We start from the raw sequence: 14,877 nt of genomic DNA, 5'->3' as shown, positions 1-14,877 counted from the left end.
GTTGAACACAACATACGGATATTGCTTGATAAACGATGATGTTTGTTATCCGGGCCAACTGGGGTCCGTTGGAGCCAGTGACTTAATCCCTTGTGAAACTCTGTTAAAAATTTCTATAAAGTGTCCGTCAGCCTGTCCCCATATGGTGGTGTCTGTGCTGTTCTACAAGAGACAGAAGAAAGCCTTTCATTGGGGACCGGACATGCCGACATGGGGACAGAGTCACAGGACATTCTTCAGGCAGGCACAAATTCTGACTCCTACATGAGGAAGCAAAAGGACGGAAGGAGGTAAAGGTAAAGAATTCAAATCTGGACTTGCTCTTGGTTAAATGACACCAAGGGGAAGTGCTTTGATTTCTTTCCTTAATGTGACACTTAATGTGTCACATTGTTGGTGACTCAGACTTTATTATTAATGTCTTCAAATGGATCACAATAGAACTCACCTGAAGCTCCTGGAAAGGGGATGTCTTTAATCTCTTTGTATTTGTTGCTTTGGAAAGGGTCATCTTGATCAAACATGGATGTTAGAGATTACAAGGACTTGATTGTAGTTTTGCCTTCTGTTTCAGTTGTGGTGAGTCATTTAAACTGTCTTTCCCCCATTTAATGATTTTTTTTTTTTTAGTTTTTGTTTGTTTGTAGTTGTGTCTTTCTCTTTCTGTATTTTATTCACATCTCTCTTATTCTTGGTAAGTCTTGCCATGACTCTGGGAAGACTTCCTATTGTTTCTGTTGCTTCTTCATTTCATGGCGTTCCGTCAGGGCCCAGTCACAGTCTGGCTCTCTAGTCCAAATACCAGCTGAGCATGCAGGCTGAGGGTAGGTTCCAGTGTCAGTGACCAATGCTCGGTGACTGACATCTTCTACAAGATAGTCAATCTACCAACTTGTTACCTCCACTATCACACATATATCTGGGACCAGTTCACAGGAACATAAGAATAGACTATTTTTTTTATTATTCTCTTAAATTATATTTATTTGTGTCCCATGTGTGGAAGTCAGACAATGACTTTTGGATGGTTCCTTCTTTCTAGTATGTGGGCCTTCAGATATTAAACTCAGGTCACTGAACTTGCTCTGAGTGCTGCTGCCGAGCTTACCAGACCTTGAGAATAGGTTCCTTTTGTTGTTTCACTTTATTTTGGTTTTTTTGAAACAGGGTTTCTCTGTGTAATAACCCTAGCTGTCCTGGAACTCCTCTGTAGACCAGGATGGCATGGAACTCACAGATATACGCCTGCCTCTGCCTCCCAAGTGCTGGAACTAAAGGCGTGTACAACCATGCCTGGTCTAAGAATAGATTCTTAATATTAGAACGAGAATACTGTTGACACATGCCAGGACTCAATATCTTCACTGTATGGGCTGTTTCTGTAGGACGGATCAGAAGTCCTGGTCATCTCAAATGCTTAGGATTCTGGTAGGTGATTTATGGAATGGGTACTGCAGGCCACTTATCTATTAATGGGTCTGCCTTTGTCACTGAAGAGCAAGCAGAGGAGGTTCCCAGACAGGAAGCTTGTGTCCCTGTCGTCTTCCTTCCCTTTGTCCCTAGATGAGCGGGCGTCTGTAAAGGCTGGTACTGTGTGCTGGAGATCCTCCAGAGGAGATCAATGGAAAGATGAGCTATGAGTCTCACCAGGTTTCTCCCTGTTTAAAATCTCACACACTATTCAACTTTTCCTGGCAGTCCCTGCTGAGTTACCGTGGAACTATCCATCAGGACTGGTCTCAGCTGTCTCCTCACAGATAAATAAGGATGGCACCTGAAAGCCACTCTGTGTAGCTAGCTCTGGCTTATTTTTACCCTATGAATTAGTCTGGGGCAGGGTGTGTGTGTGTGTGTGTGTGTGTGTGTGTGTGTGTGTGTGTGTGTTTAACCTAAACCTGATGGTGGATGGGAGGAGATCTGCCGGCAGGAAAATTAATGCCAGGATCCTCAAAATGCATTGTGTGTGTGTGTGTGTGTGTGTGTGTGTGTGTGTGTGGTGGTGGTGGTGGTGGTATGCACTGTGTAATTGATCAATGGCAAATCTCCCTCCCAGGATTCCCAGGATGGCTAGGGGAAGACAGACCAATAGAAATGTCTTCTTCGAAGTCACCAGCGCTGATTTTTCAGACTCATGAGGATTGCTCCAAGCTGTACAGAAGGAAGCAATAACTCCTCAGCCACGACAGCCCTGCCCAGTATTTCATGTGTGAGGTGCCCAAGAGTACTACTGTAAAACAGTTTGTCACCGACCGGGTTTCCTGGGAAACAGACCCTGAGGCGGATATTTGCATGTAGGAAGTTTATTGAGGAACATCTCAGGAACTACACCCTAGGGGGAGGGGGCGCATAGAATCAGGGGGAACAGTTGGACTGTGCCATCTTTGCAACCAAGACCCAGTTGACGCCATGTGGACCTCTGGAGCTCAGATGGCCCTTAATTTTTTTTTCCCACTTGAGATGAGAGGGTTCAGGCCTGTATTCCCACATTGGCCAGTCACAGGACAGAAGATGCTACTGTGTCGGGACTGTGTGTGACCTTGGGGGGCGTGCAGCATCCTTGGCTGAAAGGCAGTCTCCGTGGAGGGCTCCTCTCCCAGCTGTCAGCTGCCAGCACTCCCACAGGCAAGAGAAAAGAAGGCTTCAGCTAAGATCCTTGACTTTGTTACAGCCACACCTGGCTCACACACACACAAACACACACACACACACACACACACTTGCTTCATAGAGGCAGCCTGGGGAGCACTTCCTCCAGCACACGGGGCTTCATTGTGGAAACCTTCCATAAAGAAGGTGAGGGCTGCCTGGTGAAACGGCTCAGTTGGTAAAGTACTTGCCATGAAAGTTTGAAGACCTGAGTTCAATCCCCACATTAAAAAAAAGCCAGGCATGGTGGCTCATGATTGGGATCCCAGTGCCGATTGGAGCCTAATTGGCCAATCCCAAGTCCCAGTGACAGATCCTGTCTCAAAAGTCAAGGTGTACAGCTCCTGATGGATGACACCTGAGGTTAACCAACACACACACATACACAGAGTACCTTCTCCATTATAGTCTAGAATGGCTTTATCCTTGGAGAACAACTGTCAGTATAGATGGCTCATCTGCTACTGCGATGAAGATTCTCATTCCTGAGGGGTCTGGACTTTGCTTACCAGGTCCTTTTTGAGTCAGGATCATGACTGGATTACTTCCTGTTGCTATGTGACTTTTCCTGGCATGTTTGTTTCTGTATTTCTATGAATCCCACATAGAGAACACAACAGCTGAAGCAACGATTCTGCCCAAATCTACCCTGCTGAACCAATCAGTTCAACTGGCATTACTCACGGGATGTGGACAGCTACACCACCGGAGACTCTCCCTCCCCTAACAATTGTTAACCACTTGTATATCATTGGGGAGGGGAGGGGCCAGTCCTTAAGAGTCTCACAAGCGCCCTCCGTCCACAAGGGAAAGTTAGTAAATCCGATCTTGTGAGTCTCTCATGTGGGTAATCGAAGCTGCTCTGATTTGAAGACAGCAAGAGTCATGTCATGTCCTTAGGGAGTGAGTAGGAGCCATACTTCACATTCCCACAAGGCCCCTGGTGGAGGAACCAGCCCTCTGGGAGTTCAAATCTCCTAACAAGTAGAACCAAGAGTAGTCAGACAAAAAGCACAAGTCCCCACCCCTTGCCTCTCCCCTCCATGGTTGGCAAGAATAACAACAACCTGTGGGAATGCCTCTCCCCTCCTCCTTTTTTACTGCATCCTTTAATTTCATCAACTGGGGACACAGTGGCACCTCATGCCCATTCATTTCTGATGCAGCATCCAGGAGCACGACAGGGTATCACTTTCAAGCCAGTATGTCACCTGCGCCTTTAACAAGCCGGTGGCTCTCTGAGGCTGGCATGTAGCTTCAGGGTGACTCACTGTGTAGCTTCCACAGCCAGTCCTGTCCAGTTGCTGTGCGACTGTCCATCAAGACTGGTTTCAGCTGTCTCGCTGCAGATAAATAAGTATGACGTCTGTCTCTAAGAATCCTTTGACTTATTTTTACCCTGTGAATTGGTTTTTCGGGGCTAGTCTAAAGGTGGAGCCGGAATCATTGAAGCTGGGGACCTTGAGAGCATAACCGTGCACAGCAAATGTGTAATCCCAGAAGGTGGCTTTTTTCGAGCGGGTTCAGGGGACGGAACTCGCATCCTTATGTCTGTGTGGCAAGCACTTTACTGACTGAGCCGTCTCCCCCACTCATCCTGGTTTTGTAAGGTTTTTTTTTTTTCCCTAGGAGATGAAGCCTCACACTGTGCTTCTCTCCTTTGCTCTGTGTTTCTTGGTCACAGTCTCATTAGTCACTGTATAGTCAAGGCTAGCCTCAAATATGCAGCCCTCCCAGCATACTCTATGAGGGAAATGTCTTCTCTCTCTCTCTCTCTCTCTCTCTCTCTCTCTCTCTCCTTCCTTCTTTCTTTTCTTTTTGGGTCGTATTGCTTTGTTAGCCTTAGTTAGGGTTTCTATAATAATATGGCCAAAGACTTGGGAAGGATAGCATTTATTTCAGCACAAGTGCCATGCCCTCAAAGAAATAAAAGAAATTTAATAAGATCTAGGAAAAAGTTTCACAGAATGTAGTAGTACAATACTATGATAAAAATATCTCGAACCTTCTAAGAACTGAAAGGGTCGCACCCTCTCACATCATCATTGATCAAGAAAATGCTAGACAAATCTACCTATAGGCTAATCTGATGGGGATCTTTTCTCGGGAATTCCTCTCCTAAAATTGACTCTGGCTTGTGTCAAGGTGACATAAGCTAACCAGCATGAGATCTACCATAATTTTACATTTTTGTTCAAACTACCAAGATTCCATCTCTTTTGCTGATATCCTTAGAGAAACAGATTTTGTATTGTTGCCCCTCTCTTCTGTCTTTTTTTGGTTGTTGTTGGTTTTGTTAATGTTATCTAACAAAAGATTTAAGGCAACCATCAAAAAACTAATTCCAGGGACAAAATTAAAAATATGTTTGAAAAAATGAGTTTGATGTAAACTGTCCCTGTCCCCAGCAAGCTGCACTCCCCCCTCCTGTCTTTATCCCAGGCCCCAACTCCAGCAGGCATTCCTGAAGGACCCACTAGCCAGGCCTGCCAGTGAAGCAGGCAGGCAAGCTTCAGATCTTCACTGTCCCTTCTCTCCTCCCAATGTCATCCCCCAGCCTCATGGTCCTTCACCTCTGTAGCAGACTCCCTGCCAAGGGCTCTCCACAGTCTCTGAGCTCCTTCCCAGAGGACTAAACAGATGCTGGTGGAACAGCCTGCTTTCCCCCCTCTTGTGGACCCCTCAGCCTGGATCCTAGCCCATCCCCCTTCCTAAGTTTCAGCTCTAGGGAAACAATCTACCTGACAACTAGGAAAACATTCTACCTGAAACCATGGCCACATCTAGCAGGATTCTAGGAGAAGAATTCTCAGCAGACACCACAGCATCCTAAGGACCAGAGAGGACAAAAGAAACCAAGAGAAAAAACCCCACTCACCCACTAAAGACAAGAGCAGGTGATCAGTACCTAGAATTACAATGATCCCAACCCCAGATGCTTCGATGCCAGCATACAAACTCTATTGATGGAGCGTCAGGGGCCGGGCAGCACTACAGGAGGAGATGCTGTTGGCCCGCGGTGGTGCTCAGCGCCCCGTGCTCAGGCACCAAGGGCATCCAGCCTGAATGCTGAGGACAGAAGCCTTTGATGACACAGCACTGACGTTCATGGAAGACACATTGTGACCCCTACGTGGAGCAGGTCTGCAGGCTCTGAGCGCCAAGGAGCAGAAGGCAAAGAGAAGACATTAGCGGGGGATGTGAAAACCAGTCCTCCACGAAGTGCACCCAAAAACCAGCTCCCTTCTAGAACCAAAAATGCCCTGCCCAGATCGAAGCCTGCCCCAGCAGGGCAGTCAAGAAAGGGCAGCCACGCCTCTTACAGAAGGGTCCTTCTACCTGGAATATTCGCTTCTTGCGGAATTTACATTGGTGGTGAAGCAGAAGCTGCCAGGAGTCTATGTACAGCCATCTTTCCGCTCGCCATTAGTGTGGTTTGGAGTAATATTCATCAGGCACGGGCTCTATCAGGACGGCATATTCAAGTTTACGGTGTACATTCCCGATAATTATCCAGATGGCGACTGTCCACGCCTGCTGTTTGATATCCCGGTCTTTCACCCACTAGTGGATCCCACCTCGGGCGAGCTGGATGTACAAAGAAAATTCGCCAAGTGGATGCGCAACCACAATCGTATATGGCAGGTGTTAATGTATGCAAGGAGAGTCTTCTACAAGATCAGCACGAAGAATCCCCTAAACCCAGACGCTGCAATGCTCTATGAAAGAGACATTCAGCTTTTTAAAGGTAAAGTGGCCGAAAGTGTTAACATCTGTATGGCTCATCTGTTTGACCTGCCGAAGATAGAAGACCCCTACGCCATTAGCTTTTCTCCGTGGAACCCTTTTGTACATGTTGAGGCCAGAGAAAAGATGCTGACTCCGAAAAAGAAGCGCGAGGAACAGCAGCACAGTAAGAGTGTTCACATTCCTGGCCTCTCATGGGTCAAGCCTGGCTCCCTACAGCCTTTCAGTAAAGAAGAGAAAACTGTAGCAACCTAAGAGCCGGTGGAGCCGGGGCACCACACACTTTCCTGCTGGACTCTGGCCTCCTTAAAGCCAAGGCCCGACTGAAGAGGAGACTTGGCGAACAGCGGCTGGCTATCAGTGTTGTGTGTGCGTAGGTTCTACCAGCAGGCTACGGAGACCTCTCATTAAATAAAGCGTTACTTCTGTGGAAAGTGTCAGAGTGGATCTGGTTCACTACTCCAAATTACGGGGGGACCTCGTGGCTTCCGCATTTTTCTTCACATGTGAGAGGTAATTTGGGTTTACTTAAACTAAGAGAACAGAGAGCAATGTGTAATAGCTGGTGTTGGTAGTTTCAGCTGTACACATGTTAGACCGTGAGGAAGGGTGGAGAACAGACTCCAGAGTGCGTCCTTTTGCATAGAGCACTGGCTTCCGGGGCTCAGGCTGCTGAGCTGCTGTAAACATCTAGCTCGGAGGCCTTAGGAAAGCAGGCAGGACCAGGACGCTGGTTCAGAGTTGGGCTTTTTTAAAAAGGCAAGTTACTGTATTTTTATGACAGAAAGAAGAGAAAAGTGTTCAAATGTTTTTGTTTTTTGTTTTTATTTTTGTTTGTTTGGTTGGTTGGATGGATGGTTGGTTGGTTGGTTTTATGTAGCCCTGGCTGTCCTGGAACTCACTCTTTAGACCAGGCTGGCTTGGAACTCAGTCATTTGCCTGTCTCTCCTCCCAAATTGCTGGGATTAAAGGCGTGTGTCACCACTGCCCTGCTTGTTCAAAAGGTTTCTGATATAACCAGGTATTTAAATGGTTAATAATCGATGTGTGACTGGAGATGACCTAAACCAATAAATGATTGTCATTTATGCAGGGAAAAATAACCTCTATTGATAAAAGTCAGGATAATATGTCTCCACTAGACCTAAATAACCCTACCACAACAGGCCCTGGGAAATGCAGCACAGTTGAAGGATAAGAAAAGGGCACTGAAATACCTTTATGGATGTGATCAAAGTCCTTAAACAGGAAATGAAGAAAACCCTTAAGGAAATCTATGAAAACAAGCAAACAATGAAAGGAAATAAATAAAATAGCTCTAAAAAGGAAACTTGAAACATCACAGGTCCTTATATTGGAAATTTTCTTTCTTTCTTTCTTTCTTTCTTTCTTTCTTTCTTTCTTTCTTTTTTCTTTTTTTTTCTTTTCTTTTTTTTTTTTTTTTTTTTTTTTTGGTATTTTGGAGACAGGGTTTCTCTGTATAGCCCTGGGTGTCCTGGAGCTCACTCTGTAGACCAAGCTGGCCTCGAACTCAGAAATTGGCCTGCCTCTGCCTTCCAAAGTGTAGTTCTTTTTTTTTTTTTTAAAGATTTTACTTATTTCATGTATGTAAGTACACTGTAGTTGTCTTTAGACACACCTGAAGAGAGCATCAGATCTCATTACAGACCATTGGGAGCCACCATGTAGTTGCTGGGATTTGAACTCAGGACTTCTGGAAGGGCAGTCAGTGCTCTTAACCACTGAGCCATCTCTACAGCCCCAGAAAACTTCTTACAGGGAATATTCAACAAGAAATCATTGAAGTTCTTTTAACATCTATGCCCCAAACAGAAAGGCATCCAAGTTCATAAAGGAAACAGAACTACAGCTTAAATCACATATAATCACACATGGATATTGGGAGACTTCAATGCTCCACTCTTGACAATACACAGGTTATCCATACAAAAATAAAGAAATAAAAACCCTGGAGAAATGCTAATTGATCTCATAGACCAAATGGACCTCAAAGATATTTACAGCTGGGCAGTGGTGGTACATGCCTTTAATCCCGGCACTTGGGAGGCAGAAGCAGGCCGATTTCTGAGTTCAAGGACAGCCTGGTCTACAGAGTGAGTTCCAGGACAGCCAGGGCTACACAGAGAAACCCTGTCTCAAACAAACAAACAAACAAACAAACAAAAGCAACCAAGCAAAAAAAGATATTTACAGACCATTTTACCCAAATACAAAAGAATATACCCTCTTCTCAGCACCTCAGGGAACTTTCCCCAAATTGACCACATTCTCAGACACAAAGCAAGTCTCAATAGATAGAAGAAAATTGAAACAACACCTTACATACTATTAGACCATCATAGATTAAAGCTGGATGTCTACAACAGGAGCAACAGAAAACTTAGATTAGATAGAGGAAGCTGAAAAATCTCTTTACTAATTGAAAAATGGGCCAAGACTGAAATTAAGAAATAATGACGTTTTTAGAATTTAATGAAAGTAAATATGCAGTATACCAAAACTTATGGGACACAATGAAAAGGAGTCTTTGGGAGCTGGAGAGATGGCTCGGAGGTTAAGAGCACTGACTGCTCTTCCAGAGGTGCTAAGTTCAATTCCCAGCAACCACATGGTGGCTCACAACCACCTGTAATGAGATCTGATGCCTTTTTCTGGTGTGTCTGAGGACAGCAACAGTGTACTCACATATATAAAGTAAATAAATAAATCTTGAAAAAACTGCCAAGGGTTTTTTTCAATGGTGAGATACACCATTGAGTGTATCTGTGAGAATGTTTCCAGATACGTTTAACTGAGGAAGAAATACCCGCACTGAAAGTAAATGACACCTTCCCATAGGCCAGGAGCCCCGACTCCAGAAAAAGAAGGGAAGGACAAAGCCGGGTGGACATCTCTCCCTGCTTCCTTGTCTGTGAAGCTGTGAGCAAGCAGCCTCACATTCCCTGCACTCCAGCAGCCATGAGGGACTCGGGAGCCAAAGTGAAACTCTGCTCTCTGCAATTGCTTCTTGTTGGGTGTTTGATCAAAGGAACTAGAATAGTGACAAATATACCACTAGGCTACAAGTATGACTTGGGCAGTGGTTCTCAACCTTCCTAATGTTGACCCTTTAGTACAGTTCCTCATGCTGTAGTGACCCCCAACCATAAAATTACTTTGTTGCTACTTCATAACTATAATTTTCCATTGTTATGAATCATCACATAAATATCTGTGTTTTCGGATCATCTTAGGTGATCCCTGTGAAAGGGTCATTCAACCACCAAAGAGGTCATGACCCCCAGGTTGAGAACCACTGGGCTTGAGGAAGACAGATGGAAGAAGGACAGATGATCTGTTTTTTGTTTTGTTTTTGTTTTTGCTTTGCTTTGTGTTTTGTGTTTGTGGTTTTGTTTTGTTTTGTTATGCCCAAGGATTGCTTTAAGGACCTTCTCAGACTTATAAGTTAATGGGTCTAATGGAACTCAGTCCAAGCCAGGTGAGGTAGGAATTGTCTTTAATCCCAGCACTTAGAAGGCAGAGCCAGGCACAGCCCTGTGAATTTAAGGCCAGCCTGATTATAATAGAGAGTTTCAGGCTAGCCAGGGTGACATAGTTAGACCTGTCTCAAAAGAAACCAAACAAGTAAGTAAAAAAACAAACAAAATAAGAAAAAGCAAGACAAAAACTTCAGAGCTCAGCCCGAGATGGTCAGTTCTGGATATTCAATCACTTCATGCACATCAAGTGAACACTTGTCCCTAACAGGCACCCGTCCGCACCGCCTGCCAGCTCTTCTTTTGGGATTCTGATTCAGGAGAGACTTGCTCTGTTACAGCATATTCACTTACTGTTCCTGGCCTGTGGAGGATGGTCACTGAGCTTCTTGATGAGTCTGGTTCCCTTGTCAGCCAGGAATTGCTTACTGATTTGATTAAGAGTGTCCTTGGTGTGTGTGTGTGTGGGGGGGGGCTCACAACCATCTGTAATGGGATCTGATACTTTCTTCTGGTGTGTCTGAAGACAGTTACAGCCTACTTACATATAATAAATCAATCTTTTTTTTTATTCAATATATTTTTTATTTACATTTCAAATGATTTCCCCTTTCCTAGCCCCCCACTCCCCGAAAGTCCCATCAGCCCCCTTCTCTCCCCCTGTCCTCCCACCCACCCCTTCCCACTTCCCTGTTCTGGTTTTGCTGAATACTGCTTCACTGAGTCTTTCCAGAACCAGGGGCCACTCCTCCTTTCTTCTTGTACCTCATTTGATGTGTGGATTATGTTTTGGTGTCCTTGGGGAGACAGGTGGTAGTGGCACATGCCTTTAATCCCAGCACTCTGGGAAGCAGGGGCAGGCAGATTTCTGAGTTCAAGGCCAGCCTGGTCTATAGAGTGAGTTCCAGGATAGCCTGGGCTAGACAGGGGAACCCTGTCTCAGAAACAAACAAACAAACAAACAAAAAAACAAATCAAAAAAAAAAAAAAGAGTGTCCTTGGGGTTCTTTTGTGAAGTAAAACTCTTTTGCAGGTTCTGGATATAAGCACCTATACTAGTTTCTTGGGTTGCCTCATGAAGCACCAAGGGTTGGTGGTTTAAACCAGGAGTTGCTTGTTTTTTTAATATTTTAAATTTGAAAATAAAGTTATTTACACACAATATCTTCTGATCACTGTTTCTTCTCCCTCATCTCCTTCCAGATCCTCCCCACAGTCCCATTCTTGCAACTCTGTACCCTTTCTGTCTTTTTGTTTTTGTTTTATTTTGTTGGCTTTTGTTTTTTCAAGATAGAATCTATGTAGCCCTGGGTGTCCTGGAACTCACAGAGATCCACCTGCCTCTGCCTCCCAAGTGATGAGATTATAGGCGTTGGCCACTGATGCCTGGCTTTTTCTCTCTCTTAAGAAAACAAATAGGCAAATAAAAAGGACAGGATTTTTAAAAAACAAATAAAAATAAGGATAAAACAAAAACAATCAAAGGAAACTAAGAAAGAGCATGAGAAATACCTACACATGCTGGGTCTTGGTGTCACATGCCTTTGATCCCAGCACTCTGGAGGCAGAGACAGGCAGGCAGATCTCTGAGTTTGAGGCCAGCCTGGTCTCTAGAGGGAATTCCAAGACAGTCAGGACTACACAGAGAAGCCATGTCTAAAACAAACAAGCAAACAAACAAATAAAAATACCTACATACACATGCAGATACACACACTCGCAGACCCACACCAAACAAAACCCATAAAAATTCAAAATTGGAAAATATAATATACAATCAAAAAACCAGTAAGCTAAAAAAAAAAAAGTCCAAAATACTCCTAAGTGTGATTTAATACCTAGGGAGAGCCCCTTGGAGAAACTGTTTTCCTTTGTGACAGGTTGTTAATTGAAGCTAGGTTCTTTAAACCAGGGCTTCTTAAATTATGCTGTTTCTACTTGCTATCATTTTTCATCTATGAAATTTTTATATGAGCCTGGGTATATAGGTACATATTTTAGCCACATGAAACAAATTAACCATAAAAATAATAAAAAAATCATTTAAAAACAATTCTTTGGAGCTGGGTGCAGCATTCCCCTCCTACATTGTCCCCCTCTGACCTCCATATCCATTTCAGTACTTAGTCTTTGTACATATAGAGATTTTTTTAAAAAATAAAGTGAAATATATGTTATCGTACAAAGGAGATGCTTATTTTGTGTTCAAACAAAAGGGAGCCACTAGCCTGAAAGTCCATTTTGTTTGTGTTAGTGTAGTCACTTTGACTTTGTTTATAGTTACTGTTGGCATGGGATATATTTTTCCATCCATTTACTTTCAATTTATTTGTGTCTATATCTAAAACAAATCCCTTATAGATTGCATATTATTGGATCCTGTATTTTATCCATTTTATTACCTTGTCACTTTTAATTACTGATTTAATCTATTTACATTTAGTATAATTACTAATAGGGAACAACGCTTCCCACTGTATTGTTTCTTGACTAGCTTACATTTTTTCCCTCAATCTTCATGGTTGTCTTTCTTTCTCTTTTTTTCTGTTCCTATATCAAATGAATATTTTTGTAGAGTTTCACGTAAATTTTCTTGACATTTATTCTACTTTATATTTTCAAGTTTGTTTTTTAGTGGTTGCCCTGAGAGTTGCATTTAATATCTTACATTTATAACAGTTCCGTTCCGTTCAATGATAAGTTAATTTCAATAGTATAAAAAAAAAGCTTTTCTCCTATACAGTTTAATACCCCCCACTTCCCTGGTGCTGCTGTCGTCACAGGCAGGTGTGACAGCACTCAGCCTGTGCTTTGGAAGGCTGATTGAAGTGTCTCCAGGCCATTCTGTCGGAATCTGCTTTCTTTGCTATTATACCCTTTGTCTTTTGAGAGCAGGTCTTATTATGTAGCCCTGGCTGATCTTTAACTCACGGACCCGCTCTATCTTTAGGTTCCCCAAGTGTTGAGAATACAGGTATGCAGCACCACGCAGGGTTTAAATTAGTTTACTTAGACAGGCATTCCTTTTCCTTCCATTCTAGTAGCTTGGTGATCAGCTATCTGGAGAGATTTTTCTCTTTTGAGCCAGAGATCTGCTGAAAGGCAGGTGGCGGCCTACCTGACATGAGAGATTTTCTTAAGTGTATACCATAAAACACTTTGAGGCCTGGGAAGAGAGCGCAGCTGAAGATAGTGAAAGATAGCGCAGTGGAAAATAGCGCAATTAAGGATGAAAACAGGATAGAAACAGGTCAGGATTGGCAAAGACTTCAGAGCAGCAGCGCCAGGAATGTCTTTCAGGAGACCAGGGGCGCCAGAAGATAACCCTGCTTCCTGCTTCCTTGTTATCGCTTACCCCTGCCTGGAAGCTACAGGTGAATACGTGACTGAAACTGAGAGGGGAATCTGAACACCTGGATGGGCCAACTGGACTGACCAGCTCACCTTTCTCCCCATCCTGCACCCTAGTTTCTTTTTTTTTCTTTTTTCTTTCTTTTTTCTTGTTTTCTTTTTCTTTTTCTTTCTTTCTTTCTTTTTCTTTTTTTCTTTTTTTTTTTTTTCTTTTTTTTTTTTTTTTTGGTTTTTTGAGGCAGGGTTTATCTGTATAGCTCTGGCTGTCCTGGAACTCACTCTGTAGACCAGGCTGGCCTTGAACTCAGAAATCCGCCTGCCTCTGCCTCCCAAATCCTGGGATTAAATCTCTCCTACGTCCTTACAAGGCACCCAGGTTAGCAACCCAGACAGTATCCTATTTTCTGGTAGCATTCCTGCTGAAAGGGGGATCTACCGTCTTTCTTTGTCTTTAGCTCTCCAAAATCAAGTATACCTTTCAAAAGCTCACTCTGTGGTCCATGGTCCAGGAAGTTCATTCTTCAAATATACATAACAAGAACTCAAAAGCCATCATTCAGTAGAAATTTTGTGTGATCGTGAGTGAACAACATCCAAACTCCAGGGCTAAGTCAAGAAAGGCTCCATTGTGCTCAGATACCCCAATTTTCATGTCGATCATATAGCACTTGTGTAGCATGTGTAAGGGCCAGCACCACAAAAACCAAAACTATGTTAGTCTTTCTCGTCTGTCTTCTGTTTGAACTTGTAGTTACATATGCTTGTTTAGCCTTCAATTCCCGCTTGTGTGGAGCCTCAAGGACATCCAGACACGAGCACTTAGGGCCTCTGTAGATATTTCCTAGAGAAGCACGCATGTAGCCTTTTAGATTCCAGGAAATATATTGAACAAAATTTCAAAGCCCCTGTTCTCTCAATTCTCTTATTTGACTCTATCACCCACGATTTCCGGTTGGTCTGATGGTTGCCTAGCTATTACCCATTCCTCCCAACAGTACTGACAAAAATAATTACCTGTAAAAGCTTTCTGCGAACTCTCCTCAGGCAGAACATACAGAAACTAAAGGTTGATGCCATCTACAGTAGCATCAAAATAGAGCAAGCGGCGAGCCGAGGAGGTAGGCCAGTGGTGGAGCACTTACCTAGTGTTCCATAGTGCTTATCTATGAGGCCCTGGGCACCACCCACGTCCCTGGGGGGGGGGGAACAAGTATCAAGTATTCAGAAATTTCAAAGAAGGGGAGCACAAACTGTCCTGTGGGAAGCTGTTAAACATTCCTAATGTGGAGTGCTTGGCGATGAATGGGATAGCTGCAGCGCCACCCCCATCCTTGAGGTTCAGGGAGGCAGGAGGAGACTGAAAAGGACCAGAGGTTGATGAGGACCAAGCAAAAGCAGTGTCTTCAAGACATGATAGGACCGCTGTCCTCATGCACTCACAGCAGCTGTGGTCGCTCATCAACTGCAGCTAAGCCAGTCAACATTCTAGCTTGGAGTGGGGAAGGACACATGGGCCCCCAATCCTAACTAAGGAACTATGGGTAGGTAATGTCATGCGGTCAGGGTGGGAGGGGGAGAAGGCACTCCTCTTTCAAAGTGTGGCTCCTGGTAGGTAGACTACACTCCAGTAGATGGC

At 44.0% G+C, this 14,877-nt stretch overlaps 1 protein-coding gene across 1 annotated transcript; it reads left to right on the top strand.

Annotated features, from left to right (window-relative positions):
• Nucleotides 1-210: 210 nt before the first annotated feature.
• On the top strand, nucleotides 211-6,648 carry LOC127675504 (AKT-interacting protein-like). The gene is given in 3 exon segments (XM_052171595.1): nucleotides 211-290; nucleotides 5,762-5,972; nucleotides 5,974-6,648. Coding segments are annotated over 3 exon segments (966 nt in total).
• The last annotated feature ends 8,229 nt before the right edge of the window (nucleotides 6,649-14,877 follow it).

The sequence above is a fragment of the Apodemus sylvaticus genome, chromosome X (genome assembly GCF_947179515.1).
Source record: "Apodemus sylvaticus chromosome X, mApoSyl1.1, whole genome shotgun sequence".
In the NCBI taxonomy this organism is placed as follows: domain Eukaryota; kingdom Metazoa; phylum Chordata; class Mammalia; order Rodentia; family Muridae; genus Apodemus; species Apodemus sylvaticus.
This window is presented reverse-complemented; position numbering and strand designations above follow the sequence as displayed.